Below are 18,292 nucleotides of genomic sequence, written 5' to 3'. Positions count from 1 at the left end.
GTTTCTACTTCACTGTCACCCAACAATCATCAGAAAAGAATATCCTGCTTTAGTTTACAAATATAGCTAAGCACAGTTTACAGATGAGGTCAGAAACAGTCTTTCATTCAATTCTCTTCTGACTTGTGGCTTCTGATGTTGTAGACTACTATCAAAAAAAAAAAAAAACAAGCTATTTCAGGACATATAAGAGGTATTTTATGAAAATGCTAGCTTATTTTATCTGAGCTTTAAAGTATTTAACAACAAGGTTGTGTTAAAAAATGAAAACTTCCCGGGCAGTGGTGGTGCACGCCTTTAATCCCAGCACTTGGGAGGCAGAGGCAGGTGGATTTCTGAGTTCGAGGCCAGCCTGGTCTACAAAGTGAGTTCCAGGACAGCCAGGGCTACACAGAGAAACCCTGTCTCGAAAAAAAAAAAAAAAAGAAAAAGAAAACCTAATTTACTATCAAATGATCCAGCTACAGTAGACCGTAGAACAGTCCTTCCTGAGCTTTTATGCTATGCCAGTAACTAGACTTGGGGATTGATCCATTTAATCCTCAGGCATTATGGATCTGACCACCACTGCAGAGTTGAGAAAACAAAATTTAAAAAGGAACTGTCTCTATAGAACCTGGGTATTTGACTCAGGCCTGCTGACTGTGAACACCTTGTCCTTAACCACTGTTACCCTGGTCTTTAAGGAGAACACTGCTTTGTTACTTTAAGGTAGTCTCAATCAAGATACAGATTAGAAAATTAAAGCATTAAAGTGACAAGAAAGACGAGTGGAAAACAAGGAGCTTTGAGGCTTGCCCATCTTAGAATCTACAATTGCTGCTTCACTTACAGGGATTTGCTCCATCAGCCACTATTAACATGCGCAGCGAGGACAGGTTGACATCTCTCTGATCTCTGTGTGCTACAAGTGCCCAGTGCATGTCTCTTGATTTCACACAAGCCACTTTTGCTACAAAGGAAAATAGAAGTTATCGTGTGTCACTGCCAGGCTGTGTGTAGCTAAAAAAGACAGGTAATTGTGATTCATAGGGAATGGTGAATTATCTTGTCACCAAATCACCCAGCAGCCCAGGAGAGACCAACCTTTATACTGGCAGACCTTCTGGATCCAGGAGAGGGGGTTTACCTTCATCAGCGAGTATGGGATGCTGATGACGTGCATCATGTTCATGACACTCTGAAACCAACGGATGAACACAAGAGGTAAGCAAAGAGGTGAGGGAACAGGAGGAGGGCTGCGCTGTCCCGATGCAGGGGACACATGTAAGCCAAGGCTCAGCAGGCAGCAGAAATAAACACGAGCACTTCAAGGAGGCACTGAGGTTGACTAACACAAGAGGAGCTTTTGAGGACAAGAAGATGGCTGACTCAAGTTAGACTATATTATTTATTAGGGTACACTCTGCTATAATCCTTTAAGACAAAGTGACCTCTTGGAGGCTTACACATTCTCTCTGCTCCTCAACTACTCCTGACAGAGTCAATTTTAAGTCCAAGTCTTCTTGTTAAAATCTTGTATTAAAAAGAACCCCCAACAGGCATTTTTCAAAAGCTGATGCACAGGGTTGGGGAGATGGCTCAGTCAGTAAAATCCTGCCAGGTAAGCATAAGAACAGAAGTTCTAATACTCCAAAACCATGTAAAAAGCTGCACATGATGCAATGAGTCTCATTAACAACAGCACTTGGGGGAGTGAGGAGGCACAGACAGGGAAAAGCCTGAAGTTCACTGGCCAGCCAGTCTAATCCAATCACTGAGTTTCAGCTTCAGAGTAAAAGACCCTGTCTCAAAATGCATCAGACATTTACCTTTGGCTTCTACACACATGTGCATAGGAACCTGCATAAATACACTCACAAGTACATATACCACACATTCACAGGCATAGAACATAACACACACACGATACATATCCAAAAGAAGACGGCAATAAGAAATCTTTTAACATATTTATGAAAAAAAATGCTCATCACTGAAAATTACAACGAATCATAACCCCTCTCAGAATGGCTATTACCAAAAACCCAAAAATACTCAGAAGAAGGGGTACTCTTAAAGAGACTTGGTGGGAATGCACATTAGTACAGCCATAGTGAAAAATGTTTTGAAGATTGCAACACACAAAACCCCCCAAAACAAACAATAACTAGAAAACTACAATGTAATCCACCAGGATCACTTCTGGGTACATTTACAGAGGAACTGAAATTAGTATGTTGAAGACACATCACACTCAGGAGCTCATTATAGCACTTCATGAATGATATCATGTAATGAGCCACTCATGAGCTCATTATAGCCATGATATAAATCAATGGAAGAATGGATAGGAAACATGATATGTATACACAGTGGAATATTTTGAAGACATAAGAATAAAACCCTTCGATCTGCAACCCTATAGGTGGAACAACATTATGAACTAACCAGTACCCCGGAGCTCTTGACTTTAGCTGCATATGTATCAAAAGATGGCCTAGTCGGCCATCACTGGAAAGAGAGGCCCATTGGACTTGCAAACTTTATTGCCCCAATACAGGGGAATGCCAGGGCCAAAAAGTGGGAGTGGGTGGGTAGGGGAGGGGGGGAGGGTATGGGGGACTTTTGGGATAGCATTGGAAATGTAAATGAGGAAAATACCTAATAAAAATTAAAAAAAAAAAAGAATAAAACCCTTCCATGTACTGTAATATGGATATACCTGGAGGACACTATGTTAATCAATGCTATTATGTTAATCAGACAGACATAGGAAGACAAAATACTGCATGGTGCGATTTATATGTGGAAGCTAAAATATTGATTACAAAGAAGAGGTGAATGCAGTAGTGTTATGAGATGCTTGAAGTGTGAGCAGACGCGATGAAGGGATGGATGGTAAATACACACAAGATGGAAAGATTAACCTCTAATATCCTACACTTAATCTTCACCACATGAACAAAAAGTGATAACTTCTCAATTTCTATATTGCAGTAGGATAAAAAGGTGGACAAGACTGATAGCTTCGGAGTAGCTACCAGTGAAATTCTGAATGGTTTTGAATAGCCAGGATACAGGAACCATGGCAACTACTCTGCTTCTGCCTTCCCACATATTATATGTACTGAAAGGTCACATGAGACTACTTCAACATGGGATTGTTAATTACCAACAAATATGTAACATTTTATACTTTTTCATTCTACAAGTACCATTGCTCTTCAAAGAAGAGTATAATGGTTGTCTCCAAAACTGAATTTGCTAATTTATAGATTGTAAAGCATACAACTCTGGAAAGGTACCAGGATCACAGTCTTCCTTCCAATCTTGCCAATGTAGATTATGACTCTTAAGACAACTCCTTAAAGTGGATGATAAAATCTGACATAGGTTTGCAGGTATCTCAGCTCTCCTGCATAGCCCCAGGACTACACACTGTAGACACCAAGCCAGTGCTTTCAGGGCTGGAATCTGTGTACTGGGAATCACTGCTTCAAAGGGAGAAGCTCCAAATGAAAATGGAAAGACCCTTGTACATCCCCCACCAGGAAGAGTTTCTACAGAACCTATGCAAACCCAGTTGCTTCTGCTTCTTCCCACTGAGTTCTAGGGTGAAAGAGCTTAGGCATCTCCAGGATGAGGAAAGGGTGTGCTACAATGTGTTTAATCATCTGGCTTTAGAAGTCTACACAAGGAACTAAAAAAACTGTCAGGTACTGCAGGCAGGAATGCAGAACATCAGGATTAAAGCATGTTGTCACCAAGAGAGCTATGTGAGCAGAACTGATGACACTCTCAGAGATGGCTGAATAAGGCAGGGATACAAAAGACACTGCATAATCAAAACCATGGCATATGCTACTAGAGATACTAACTCTAATAGTAACCATTTTTGTTCTCAAGGATGTGACAACAATGTATCACAAATGCAGGCAGACTCAATACCAAGTCACATAATTCTCAGGCCAAGCACACAGTTAAGACACACCCCATTTGATCCTATCAATACATGAATCTTCCAGGTATGTCTCCTAGCTACTTGGGAGGTTGAGGCAGAATGATCCCAAGATCAAAGCCAATCTAGATAAGTTATTAAGACTCCATTCAAAAATAACACACAAATAGCCAGTCTATGTGTCAATGGCAGCGTGTGCCTAATATTCGAAAAGTCCTGCATTTAATTTCCAGGGCTGAAAAGAGAGCCTTGGTCACATGAATATGATACTCACTAGAATCAAAGCTACAAAGGGGCAGAGCTTTGAGTGCAGGTTTCTTAATTCTCTAGCCCTGAACCTGTGTTATTCCTTCTGTACTAGCACACGCCAGCGTGCCAACATTTCCAACCGGTTTTCTCTATGTCCACATATAAAAGCATTCAGATGTTGGAAGTAAGCCTTACTGGAACACAGAGGCCAGCAGGGGTTGGAGCCAGAAGCAGACTATTTACAGGGAACTTACATGTTCATGGATCATATAAATAGATCTGGCTTGTCAACAAATAGCAAACTGTATTATTTATATTTCCAACAATTATGTAAAAATAATTTGGGTTTTCTACTTTAGAAAATAAATGTTTAAGCCTAAAAGCCTAAGAAAGTACTAAGAAACAAAAAAGTTAGTCAAAAAACACACTGCATGAAATAGCAAGCAGGCATTTTGTTTTGTTTTGTTTTTCTTTTTTAAGTGCCAATACCACCTTCAAAATCTAAGGTCATCTTTCTACAAAAGTATGCACAGCCAGCTCAGCAATCACTTTTCAAGTGGCATTGATAACGAGCCAAACATTTCTCCATAATGCATACTAAATTTTCATTTAAAGGAAAAGTCTAAAACCCTTTCTCCCTTGACAATAATCTAATAGCAAACTTCCTGACTCTTAGAAAACAGTAAGAGTCTATGTGAATGGAAAAGCTATGTTGGCAGATATAGCACCAGTAACACCGACAGGGAACCTTCAGAGTCCAAAGCAGGGGATATGTATGGACCTTAAAAGGGTTATTATTATAGCTGAGTATATTATATAATATTATAGCTGAATATATGGTCAAGATTCAAAACAGTTTTTCTGAGACCAGCTGTCTTTATTGAACTTTTGCAGTAAGCTGGACAATATGACTCCTAACACAAGATTTGTTTATACTGTGGGAAGGCCCTTCCCAGAAGTTAGACACACTCGCATAAAAGATGAATGAGGCATAAAGGGAGTTTACTTACTGTCAATATGCCATGCCAGAGCCCCACATCTTTCTTGAAGTCTAGAACATTCACAATGGTTTCAGCTGTATGAGAGAAACAATTACAAGTTTTACTTGACATGATCAAGCAGCCTGAGTGGTACACCAAGGAAAACCCTCTACCTGAGGGGTCATCCTAAATCTTAGAAGAATACCATACTACTCTGTCTTCACAGAACCCTACAGTCAACTTACAGACCACTAAGAAGCACTAGCCAGGCTGGAGAGTATTTCCAGGATAATATTTGGGCATGTAAGTGAACATCAACAACTGCCCACATATCACCACTGAAAAATATCTGACCATATCAGACACAGTGGTACAGGTCTGTGAATCCGACCTTGGGAGGCTGAGAGAGGATAATCACAACTTTGAAGCCAAGGCTGGACCACACAACTAACTCAAAGCTAGCTTGCGCATATAGTAAAGACTTCTAGAACACTGTCACTTAACAACACTCCCACCCAACACGATATTACCTTCCTATTTATTTCCTGTTTTCCTGAGATTCTCTTATAATTTCTTCTCTGAGACCTTGTTCTGCTAACAGGGAAGCATGGAGGGAGAATTATTGGCAGTGCACAGACTTGTTTTGTCTTAAGAGAACTCTGTAGGGTGGTGGGGGTGGAATAATAAAGAAGGAAAGACATAGCTTCACAGGGATGGTATAATATTGAAGCAGTATAGGGATGGACATTCCAAAGGAATAGAAAGAGCAGGGGGAAATGTGAGGAAGGTGTGGCGGCAGTCCCAAAGGCGCCAGGGACTGCAGCTAAGTCATATGACTTTCACCTGACTTCCTCACAGGGAAAAGCTGTGAAAATATGTTGTCAAAAATAACTATTTCCGGGGCTGGTGGATGGTTCAGTGGTTAAGAGTGTCGACTGCTCTTCCAAAAAGGTCCTGAGTTCAAATCCCAGCAGCCACATGGTGGCTCACAACCATCCGTAACAAATTCTGATGCCCTCTTCTGGAGTGTCTGAAGACAGCTACAGTGTACTTACATATAATAAATAAATAAATATTTTAAAAAACAATAATTATTATTTCCTAAGACCAAATCAGTGATGCTAGATGCCCCAGAACTGAGGGTTTGACCTTCATTTGACCTTGCTCTTATCAAACCGATTCAATGGGCATTTCAGTCACCTATACATAGGCTCCTGGCCACTTCTCAGTGTCCTAGAAATTTATCAGTGCTAGGTCTCATGGTCTCTTCATTCTGTCTGTCAATATTTACCAAAGGTTTAAGCATTCTATTTCCTACTCTTCTACCAGAGAATAAAATGGAGGTGGAGCAGGGAGACTAATTCAAAATATAGATATCCAAAGAAAATATTCTAGATTCCTTTTTATAAACTAATTTAAAGAAATTATTTTATATTCATGTATGTATTTAATTTGCTTCTGATACCTAAAAGGTGACAGCCGTGGATCTTGAACGCATGTATAGGTCAGGACACACAAGTCACTGTTCTAACAAAATCATAGTGGTGTTTAGAGGCCATGTTTCTCCAAGTGTTAGATGGCATAAATGTTAATAGAACATGTCTAGGAAAAAGGGAAAAGATGAGGAGACCCTTGAACATGAACAGCAGGAAACAGGAAGCCACTCACAAGTAGAGCTAGGGACTATTAGCGTCTTCAGGTCCCAGAGTCTGCTGTTGGTATAGGTTTGTGAGCTGTGGATATGCCCGCCCTGGACAGGCAGTTGGGGATTGCTTTGGCTTTTCCTTCTCTGTGTCCACTCAAATCCATTACCACGGTTGCTGCCACCCACTCTACCTCTACACTTCTCAAAATTGAAGAAAACACACCAGGAAAAACAACAGACCGCCAATAAAGCTTGAAAACCCTATTCTCAGAATTTCTTATTCAATTGTGAAGAGTGGGCTACAACACGGCATTTAAGAGAAAGAGCTTCTAAAGACAGAGAGCCATGCGCAGGTGGGGATTAGCACGTGTGCCAGCTGTGAGATGAGTCACCCATTTCCAAATCTGTGTGGTAAAGTGCTAACACCTCTTCTGGGGCCGAGCCTTCAAGGATGTGATAAATATTAGATGAGGCCATGGGCAGGGCTCCAGGGTGCACAATGAAAAGTGTCACATGAGGACACAGTAAGAGCTAGTTATATGGAAGGATGGTGGAGCCCCACTGCCAACATTCTCACTGTGGACTTCCAGCTGCAGTCCCTGTGCCTACGTTTCACCAGTTCAGGCTGAAGCACTAAGCACTGCTTAGTAAGGTCACACACTGATGGATGGCAATGGGCACAAACTGAATGCTACTTTGATAGGTCCCAGTAGGAACCACACACAGGCTGGTTTGCCATCAGGCATCCCTGGTTAATGGGGCATCTCCAAAAACCGAGATCCAACGAGTCTCAGGGCCATCCACACCTTCTGTATAGCCGCAGGCCTGTGTGAGTGCCTGACAGTGTGTCAGCAGCGCTATCCTCGTCACGGTCACACCAAGAACACTTCCATCTTTACACGTCTTATACTGAAACGAGACAGAAAATATGGAAAGGTGTTTGGATAAATAAATTTCTGGTCCCCACTCAATAGCTTCTAGTTATTGAGACAGTGTGAGTTCTAGCCACACTGCAACTAGTATAATGAGGTGAAATCACATCTTTTTCAGTAATACACTCCCAGCCTCTGTGGAAGGCATCCACCTTACCTCAATATAAGCTGTGTCATTATTTGCATCTTTGATGTGTGGAAACCAATCCCGAGGAGGTTTAGAGAGGTGTTTTGATTCTGTGACAAACCATAGCAGCTTTGGCCAACCTAGGAAATAAGTCATAAATTTCATTTAAGTAAATGGGACCCTTAAAATGAGTCTGTAGAATTTCTTCATCCTTTACTTCACAGCTTGGTTTCAAGCACTTCAGTCTACATGTAATCTCTGGCATTCCCATATGTAAAATTGACAGTACCACTAAGAATGTTTGAGACACCAGCAGCCATATCATGTTACTCCCATAGATTATGAGTTACCTGTATTATCAGAAATGATGACAAATCAGAAAAGTTCTGTCCTGACTCAATAGGACAGTTCTGAACAAGTGAAGGGCCAGTCTGTAAACTGAAAGATCTACATAGGAAGCAAGTTCTTGGGGGTTCTGTGGCATACCTTTGAACTGTGGGATCTCTCCTGTTGGGCTTTTTGGCAGTCCTTTGTGACAGGCATCACTAGTCAAGGCAACAGTTACTCCACAGCTTCCAAGCAAGAAACCTATCTGTTGGCTCCCTGCATCCTGAAAGGTGACCAAGGAAAGTTAAAAATCTAAGACAAAACTTTACTCATACCCAAAGCACTGCCTCATCTTGGGTATGTGGAAATTAACTGCCCTATCCATGACCCTTCTCCCACAACGCTCTGTGTGTGTGTGTGTGTGTGTGTGTGTGTGAAAATGGTCAAAATATATAAAATTTTAAAAACAAAGACAATGATCCTAAGATTTCATTATTGTGGAGAGAAATTATCAATCATAGGAATACCTCACAATCTGGTTTCACACTTTCAAAGGCTGGTTATAGAGATGTCGCACCTGATAGATAGGGTACAGAACCAAGAGGGATGTTTACTCAGAGTAATGACAACCAGGGTCACCTTTCCCATCTGGCATACATCACGAATCAATGGAGTAACCAACACATACTAAAATGTGCTGTGGTTACAGGGTGATAACTCTAGAGACGGAAAGCCTAGGAAAACACCAAGCTGCCAGGACTGAATGTCACCTTTCAGTGGATGTCACAGATGGGGCTGTCCTTGTCTGCAACAGCCTCAGGAGTTGTCTCCCTGTGTGAGTTTTATTGCCCTGTATGCAGCCTGCTTCTCACGAAAACAAAAGACAAGCAGTCAAGACACCTAGATTTAACTTTACTCCTATCAGCTCCTCCACTATGCTGATGAACTGAAAAGTAAAATCAGAATCTCCAAGTACCCAGCATTTGTGGAACTAAGAACATATCATGGTGTAGAAGAGTCCAGGCTACACCCAGCTCACACATTGACTCTATGAACAACTTTCAGGAAGACTAGCTTGTTGAATCTCCCACCTGTCTGTCCCAGGAAATCACTGGGTAAAGCAAAGTTCTGTCACCTAGGTATTCATCAGCATTAAGATTTCAAAGCTCTTGTTTGCTAAGTGTTTAGATAATACTTTTCCAAGTGTAGATTTAAAAGCTATAGTCTCCTTATATGGATTGTTTCAGGGTAATAGCCAACAAACCAATTGCATAATTTACACAACCTTGCAATGGGAGAGGTGGTATGACCCTCACTAGATGGGGTCAGTCCCCATTTTGCAGATTTATTTATTTGCAACAGTATTTATTGTTGCAATACTGTTTTTAAGTAAAGTCAAGATCAAATACTACTCCTCTGAGGAGGTGAAGCAGGCAGGCAGGAGAGGTGGGTTTTTAGCAGCAGAAACTGGGCTGCTTCTCAAGCTTATGAATGCCTTGTTGAGTCAGACATACATCACAGCTGTTTCCCAGTAGGGAGGGACTGTTGTGGCATACTGAGATAAAAGTTATGACACTCTGATCTGGGACCTAAAGCCAGGAGTCCACCCTTCCCTATACTCCGAGTATGTATACATGTGTGCAAGTGTGTGTGTGTGTGTGTGTGTGTGTGTGTGTGTGTGTGAGAAAGAGAGAGAGAGAGAGAGAGAGAGAGAGAGACAGACAGACCTCCAAACAACAAATTTGTGTATATATAAATAGACCCCTAAAAAGCTAAAAACATAATTAAGATGAAAGATCATATGGTGAGCATGTAAGTTCAATCCCCAGTATTGAGAGAATTTTTTAAAAATAGAAATAACATGAGAAGTGGGGGAGGTGAGAGAGGAAAATGGCAGCAGAAGAGGGGGAGGCAGAGGAGGGGGAAGGGGGAAGAAAGAAAGGGGAAAGGGGGAAGAAGGAAAGGGGAAGAGGAGAAGGAAAAGGAAGAGAGACATGAAGTATAAAAGGGCAAAGGCCATGTAACAGAAAGACCAACATGTCAAGACTGCCATCTGCATTCAATGCTGTCTCTAATTGCACCTTCTAGGGTACAAAGTAACTTCCCAGGGGCTACATATTAGTTTCAGACAAACTCTGCTAGGTCATTCACATCCCCCTTGGGGTGACACCAAACACACATGCCAGAGCCAGCTTCATCTACATCCTTCTACATCGAACATTCAACCAACATGGTGGATAGGGTGATGAACTCTACAGATTAGATCAAAACAAAGGTCAAGAAAAGAACTTAGTGGTCCTCACAGTCTCTGCTTCTGACTCAAGAACAAGATAAATGGATAACAAGTCACACAGCAGCAATGACTTGCTATGGTCTATAAGGTCTCAAGAAAGGTATCTGCTTCTATCTGGCTGGATGAGAGGCCAAACCAGTGAAACAGTCACTGTATTTCAGGATGTGAAATGAGCTAAATCCTCCCAGACACATACTCGGACTTTGACATCATTTGCCAAGTACCTTGCCCCTAAAAATAAGCATGGCTAACAGGTAGATTCTTTCTCAGGTAAAAGCAGACATGTAGACACATACAGGGGGAGGAGAGGTGGGCTGTATCACCATTACTCCCACCCCCACATTAAGGGCAGTCAATCAAAGTTTATAACTTTCCCCTTGATTAAGAAAAGCTAGACCAAACTAGAATTCAAATATTCTTATGAATTTCCAAAAATTTCTCCAAGATAGAAAAGGATAACAGATAATGTTACTGTTTAGAAAGTCCTTCTGTGTGGCTTCTATGGCAGTAACTCCTGACATCATATCAAATTTTCCTCATCACAACTGAGATAGGTCAATTAATGTCTTGTCTATTATCAATTTTAGGTGTGTTTATAATGGAAACCTTCAAGCATACACAGAGATAAGAAAAAGCATTCTCACGTGTAGATCATCCAATGTTAATAACTACAAGTTTTTGATCATTCTGGCACCATCAATTTTCCTCACTATACAGTGCATATTCTTAAAAATGTTTATAACTAAGGAACCCAGCATAGGACACACACACATATTTGTGTGTCTATATACTTTAAGGAACACTCACATAGCATACACTGGCATTTAAGAAAGTGAATCTAAGGTGCCTGCCATACTATGCATACAAGGACGCGTCAGCTAAAAGATGCCTTTTCTGGAGGAGGCCCTCCTCACCCTGGCAGGCACTTGCTCATCTCCTTGTAGCCCTTTACAGCTCTACTGCTCTTTCTCCCTCAATTCCTGCAGTTCGAGATCCCAGGTCTACTGAGTGCCTCTCTCAAAATACCATTCTGTTCACCTAAAGCGGTAAACATACCAGACTCTGACATTATTCCCTCTAGAGGTTCATCTGAAACTTTTGTTTGTTTCCAGGCAGTGTTTCATTCAGTAGCTCACTTTGGCCTCATTGAGCCCAACCCATCTGTTTCAGTATCCCCACTACTAGGATTAGAGCAAGTGCCACATAGCCCACTTTGGAAATATTTAGCAACACAACCAACCAATCAACTATGACTTGAGCTCTTTGGAGCAAGCCAGATAGCCTTGACAGCATACAAAAATTCTCAGGCAGCACCAGACCCGGGTGGCTGTTATGCAGCCATTCAAGTCACAGCAGGACCTTGGTCTGGCCCAGTATGCATGTTCTGTCCTGTCATCACTGGCATACACAGGCTTCACACTGTCAGCCTGGCTGGGTCTTTGCGGTTGCTATCCCTTTGTACCCAGACTATCACCCTTGTGGATAACCTTTGTTCCTCAAGGACATCTTGGCGAAACCTACTTTTTAGGTTAGTAAATCCACTTGGCTGACAGAAAAACATACAGGTTCAGATACCACAAGATAGTGATAATCATTTTCCTGATGTCACTGGCAAGGCTGGAGACTGCTTTTTCTTGTCCCTCTCTCCTGTTGGGTCACCAACTTCTCTTGATAAAACTGCCTAGATGTTTCCCTTTCACTACCAGGATTATAACTGAATAAATAAAAGCAAGCTGTTACTTAAGGCATTCAACCAGATTCAGGCTTAAGAACAAGGACTGTTGAGTAGGACCTTTAAGGAGCTCCAGTGGCCACTGAACAGGTGGGTGCAAGGATTAGCCTTCCCGTACTTCCTCCTCATTTACTCATACAATCCTGTTATCTCACTTGTAACCGGGGAGAAGAGTCAGGTAAAAGTAAGAAAACTGCTCAGGCCAACAGGCTGCTATGTTATACATGCACAGGCAGGAAAGAAAGTTCAGCACAACTGTTAGGGAAACACAAATTAAAACCACAGTGAGGTTACTTCGCACCTGCTGGCATGGCTTTCTTATCAAACAGGTGAACAAACAGGTGAGGACAAGATCCTGAGAAATGGGGGAGAGATCCCTACAAACACCAGCAGCAAAGCTACTGCAGCCCTGGGAACTACACACAGCAAATCTACTAGGGGCTGCTAATAAGGCTGGTGATTACAAAATTATACAATACTAGCTACTTACTGGCCCCACAGTTGGAATATACAATAAAGATAAGAGCAAGTTTAGACATTTAATTTGAAAATAAGATATGACCAATCAGAACCAGGACTTGATAAGACAGGGCCATGCTATGCTACCAAATAAACGGAAGCTTCACCTTACGGAGGAGCACACCTGCAGATGAGACATGCTGGGTATGTGTGAATAACTGTTCTCACAAATTAATGCAACTAATGAAAATCTGGTCTGAGTGTTAGAGACAGCAAGAACATGTCACTGAACTTGCACAGCAAAGATAAAAAGTAATTTACAAAACTGTAGTCTACACATTCTCACCCAGTCATGGAGCCTGACACTTCCCTCTAATAGAGCTTAATGAACAGTGAGTTCTTTACCTTTCTTGTGAGTGGCACTTCAATGGGGACAGGAACAACTTCAGCCAGCAAGCAACCATAGAAGGCCACCATGAAAGCAGCAGGGTCATTGTTGGGGAACACTAGCGCCACCTGGAGACGAGCAAGACACACAGCTGAGTCAACAGCAGGATTTATACTTCCATGGACAGCAGGATGAAAATTTCAGGTCCCCAACAGGTGGACAGGCAGGCCAGTAAGATCAGTACTTAGGAGGCTGACTATGGACTATATAAATTAAGAGTGACCAGAGGCTACAGAGCAAGAATCTATCTCAAAAGTGATGGATGCTAAGAAAAAATGTTTTATGTAAAAAGAATAACAGATATTTTAATAAGTACCCCATACTTTTTCTTCAACTTACACGGAAGGGAAGTATTAACAGCTGTCAGCTATCCTCCCGTACCAGACAGAATCTCATTTTATTGTTTGCTTGTGTTCCACAGCCACATAATTTTCATATACAAAAAAAAAAAAACAAAAAACCAACAACAAAAAAACAAAAGCAAAAAAACCAACCAAACCAAAAAAAAAAAAAAAAAAAAACCAAAACCAGTGTACACAGTATATGTGTTTTTACTCTTTTTATTGGTCTAAATAAATAACTCTGCATATTCTGATAACGTTCTTACAACTAAAATTAAATGTTTATATAATTCTTTACTAGGTATCTGGGCAAATGCTTGCTTAGGAGATAGACCCAGTTGGACTGAATTCAGATGCTAAGTTATTTTTTAGTTTTAGTAGTATCTTATATGCAATTTTGGCCTAAGTCATAGTTCCTTCTATGAGAAAAAGAAAAAGCAATAACAAACTGCTCCTAATTGTCCTGGTAACAGTCAAATGGCAGAGTTTACAGAAGCATGATATATCACATGCACTACCTGGCATAATTTCAACATCAGTCTTTTAATGCTGAACGTGCATATTTTCACTGCCTACTACTATAAAGACTTAATTGCTCCTGGTCTTCCTTGTTTATCCAACCTGCTCAGTTTAACCAGTCTAAGAGTAGATTACAACCCACAACACATAATACTGGATATAATTTCTAAATAGGTTTCCCAACACTAACAATATGACCATATCCTCAAGTTTTTCCTCTTATGGATTCTTTTTCATTGTCCATATTTCTCTTTTCACACCTTGCTATGTTCCCTGGAATTTGTGTTTAATATATTTAACACAAAGGTTTCTTGATATATTTTTACATTTTTGGTATATATTTCATGTTTTAAATGTGTTTCCTTTATATTCAAAGGTAATAAATATTTGAGCCAATTTCTCCATGCTTTTTTAAAGAATTGAGACAGTTTTGGTGTAGATATAAATTAGGAGAAATGTGTTAGGTGGGTTATAATAATTAAAGTATAGAGACTGTACTCAGGCAAACTAGAATGGCTATGACACTTCACTAAGCAGTATCTTCTGGGATGGCCATCCTACATGCAAACTCTCTGAACATCAGTATGCGCTACATGACTGTTTGCAACACAGCCAATTTAATATTTAACCTATCCTAGTGCTCTCTCAAATGGTATTGCCAACTCACTGGGGTTTTACAAAGTTTCCTGTATGATAAGAGTTCTTTGGTTGGTTGGTTGGTTGGTTGGTTAATAGGATTCCTACTGTGTTCTTCAGGATGCAGCTTTTATTTTCACATAAGCCCCTCTAACACGTTGCTGCACCTATGGTGTCAACTCTTTACAAACCTTGTGGGTGTATTTTCACAGGCACAGAAATCCAAAGGTTTAGCAAATATGCATCATTTTTGTACTTTTTGAGTTTCAAATGGATTCTTTAAAAATGTTTTAAGTAGCCTTATTAATTTTGGTAAGAACATTTAGATAAGGTAGTCTAGCATATTTAATATCCAAGATAAATAGGCTAGCATAAAAGGATACTGGTAGTAGTTTTGAAGCCAGGAGCTGTATCTTAAATTTAGCCATGCTGGGTATTTTGTAAGACAGGAAAGGTGCTGGAGAAAGATTAAGTTCTGGAATACATGATTTCTTTTCTACATAGCTTAAAAGAAAACCAGCAAGAACAAGTTGGAAAGAGAGTAAGAGGATATATTTGTATGTGTAAGCATATTAACAAAAACTAATTTTTGAGACCACGTCTCATGTGAATCTGCCTTCATAAGGCAGTGTGTGTTGTTAGCACAATTTCAGGTGGGTAGGCTCATGCAGAAACAAGAGACAGTTATAAGTTTGTAATACTCCCAGGTGACTACTACCACATGATTTCCTTCCCACAACATGGGCCACAATGTCTGAGGAAGCTGATTCAAAACAGCAGAACACAGAAAACTCTCCAATCAGATGGTCATAAAAAATGCTTACTTGCATGTTATGTCCAACCTTACTCTACCAAGGAGGAAGAACAGACTGAGTTCTGGAATCATAACATAGAGGTTTTCTAGTTATTTGAACCTCACTTACCCTGTCTCCAGGCCGTACCATAGGTTCTTGCTTTGTACCTAGTTTATGTAGAATGTTGTAAGCAACCTTCATACTTCGTGTCCATAGTTTGCCTGTTGATATAAAGCATAAACATAAAGACAACTTGACAATATATACATGCACTTTCAGCTATGTTCAACTGTGAATAGAAAACTAGCATTTTTAAACGAGGTCATTAATCTGTTCTGCTCAGTGTATGTGGTAGGAAGTACCATGTGGAGGACTCTGACAAAAAGGGGGCAGGGATGAAAAGACTATAAAACTGAAAGCTGAACTTGCACTCGGAAGTACTGGAGGTTTGAAAGCAGCAGAGGGAGAGAGACAGAGAGAGAGAGATATAGGGAGATGGGGAGGGAGGAAAGGAGAAAAGGAGGAAGGGAGACGGAGAGGGAGAGGAAAATGGGATTGAAAATTCAAATTTTAGCCTGTTTAGCCTTCCCTGAGACAGGGAAGGAGTTGATGGGACATGAGCCCACAAGTTAGTAATAGCAGTTAATAGTATACAGACATGGGGGTGGGAGGGACAATGTCTTGAAATATCTTGTCTCACAAACTTTACCGATAATGTTTTTGTTTTTTATTTTAAGCCTCTAAAAAAAGGACAGAAAATAAATATTAAAAACTGATACATTACCAGAGAATCATCAGAACCAGGTCTTAACAAACTTAAATTTCTCTTGGTGTGTTAAGCTCTTACTGTAAAGCTACTGAAATTTTCAACTTCCATCTTTCTACTGGATTAAGCATGGGGGTTGGGGGAGGGGCAGTGAGAAATCTCAAAGCTCTATCTGTGACATCCATCTCTTATAAATGTGTGCCATTTTGGGTAACTGCAATGAGCACGAACTGTATAAAATCAGCTCTGACAGATCATTCAAAGCCCGAATCCCTGCAAGTTGTAAACTTCTCAGAGTATATACTTTCTAATCTCATGGATTTGAGATTTGGAAGAGGAACCTCAGCAACTTAGATAAAGTGCAAATTTTTGTAATTTTAAAACTCTGAGCTCTAGAAAAATTTTTCCAAGTCGAATACATATGTAAAAAAAAATGTTAAGTTTTAAATTTAGGCTTAAGATAGTGTTTTCTCCTTCTTGAAAACTTTCCACAAATTATATTTAAGAACAAAAACAAGCTCTGAAGGACCTTCATATTTCAAGCCTTTATCCTGAACTCATACATTTCCTGGTAATACTGAAAGTGCAAGGTGGAATGAAAACCACTTCAAATCCAAGGAGCATTCTTGCATTCAGAAGGCATTTTATAGCATGGTCAAAAACACTCAGCTACTGAGAGCTTTCAAAACAAATCAAGGTTCTAGCCAGTATATTCATGTAAAAGTAATAAAATGCAGATTAATCTAATTGTGTCTCAAAATAGTCAATGTCTAGATTACTTCTGGTACACAGAAATTCCTTTGGCTTATAACGTATTTTTTTACTCAACAAACAAACAAACAAACAAACAAACCTGAATTTGAAAACAAAACAAAAACATAAACCTGAATTTGTTTTATTTCCTGTTAAACCGGAGCTCCCTGAATTAATATGGCTGTTATTCACCATTCATAGGATTCATCTACTTGTGTGTCCCTTAGTAGACAGCAAGCTAGGAGAATGTTTTATTTTTCATTGCTCTTATTCCCTGACAATTCTTGATTCTCAGCATATCCTAAACACTTTTTTTGTGGGGGTTCACAAATGTCTTAGGCAAGAATCAATTAAGTCCACAGTCACAGTCTATAGCTTAACGTAACTCATAAGTATTTCATCACTCGATGTTAAGATTTCATCAAACTTCCTCATCTCAACCCCATAGATCTTTAAAGTCATTTGATATCTCACTTGGGGAGTTCATTTCTCGATCAATGGTCGTCAGTTGGTAAGAAACAATACAAGGAGTGGTGTTTTTTTCCCTCATAAATAATTTAGCCTTTAGACCTTCCTTACTGTGAACAAAACTGGGAAACTATTCTAGCTGAATAATTACATTTTCTTATCACTGAATAAAATAAAAAGCAATGTGTTATAAACAATCCAATCAATTAAAACTATTACAGTTTGCTAATGCTTCAACTTCATTTTTGACTAGGACACTCGGGAGTTAATATCATTATACACTGACACACAACCTAGTTTTACATAGAGTCTCACAAAACTACAAAATCCAGACTTTGAGCAAAAATTCTTGAAATATACTTAGTATTTTTACATCTTGTAGTTTTCAGAGAAAAGGAAACCGAGTAAGTGCAGGGGCTGGTTTAAATCAAAGGAGAATAAGCACTTCCAGAATGGCTGAAAAGACTGCTTCCTTCAGCTTTTCTTGGATTTGAATGACATCTAGGCTGCTGTACAGACAGTGTAACTGCAGAGAAAGGGCATAAATGGATATGGAAGGGGTAATACAGTCTTATTAGAGCACATCACCCATAAAACTGGAGCAAGGATTGGAGAGACTTACCAGTAACAACTTTCTCTCCTTGGAATGGAAATGTTGTCTGATACATTCCTAACTCAGGCAGCTAAATCCCTGACAAACTTGAAGTAACTCAGAATGGATGGGGAGGAGCTCACGAATTTTCACCCCCTACCTGAAGAGGTATTGGCAACTAATGGTTGCTGGGGGCAGAAGAGTCAGTTTTCTTCAGGGATTCAGAAAGGCTACCCATGATCCAGGAGATTGCCCTACAGCCATGTGTATACAGACAGCACTAAATGGACT

The 18,292-nt window shown here is 40.1% G+C and overlaps 1 protein-coding gene across 4 annotated transcripts in view; it reads right to left on the bottom strand.

The window, feature by feature from the left end:
* Dip2c (disco interacting protein 2 homolog C) overlaps positions 1–18,292 on the bottom strand; it is a 392,422-nt gene that overhangs the window by 92,615 nt on the left and 281,515 nt on the right. For all 4 annotated transcript variants that reach the window (XM_006516473.2, XM_006516474.3, XM_006516475.4 and 1 more), the window contains 8 exons: positions 15,552–15,643; positions 13,090–13,200; positions 8,360–8,483; positions 7,904–8,013; positions 7,621–7,723; positions 5,200–5,264; positions 1,087–1,180; positions 833–952 (listed from right to left, as the gene is read on the bottom strand). In XM_006516473.2, coding sequence (XP_006516536.1) covers positions 833–952; positions 1,087–1,180; positions 5,200–5,264; positions 7,621–7,723; positions 7,904–8,013; positions 8,360–8,483; positions 13,090–13,200; positions 15,552–15,643 — 819 coding nt within the window. The remainder of the gene's footprint in view (positions 1–832; positions 953–1,086; positions 1,181–5,199; positions 5,265–7,620; positions 7,724–7,903; positions 8,014–8,359; positions 8,484–13,089; positions 13,201–15,551; positions 15,644–18,292) is intronic.

This window comes from Mus musculus, chromosome 13 (assembly GCF_000001635.26).
Source record: "Mus musculus strain C57BL/6J chromosome 13, GRCm38.p6 C57BL/6J".
In the NCBI taxonomy this organism is placed as follows: Eukaryota; Metazoa; Chordata; class Mammalia; order Rodentia; family Muridae; genus Mus; species Mus musculus.
This window is presented reverse-complemented; position numbering and strand designations above follow the sequence as displayed.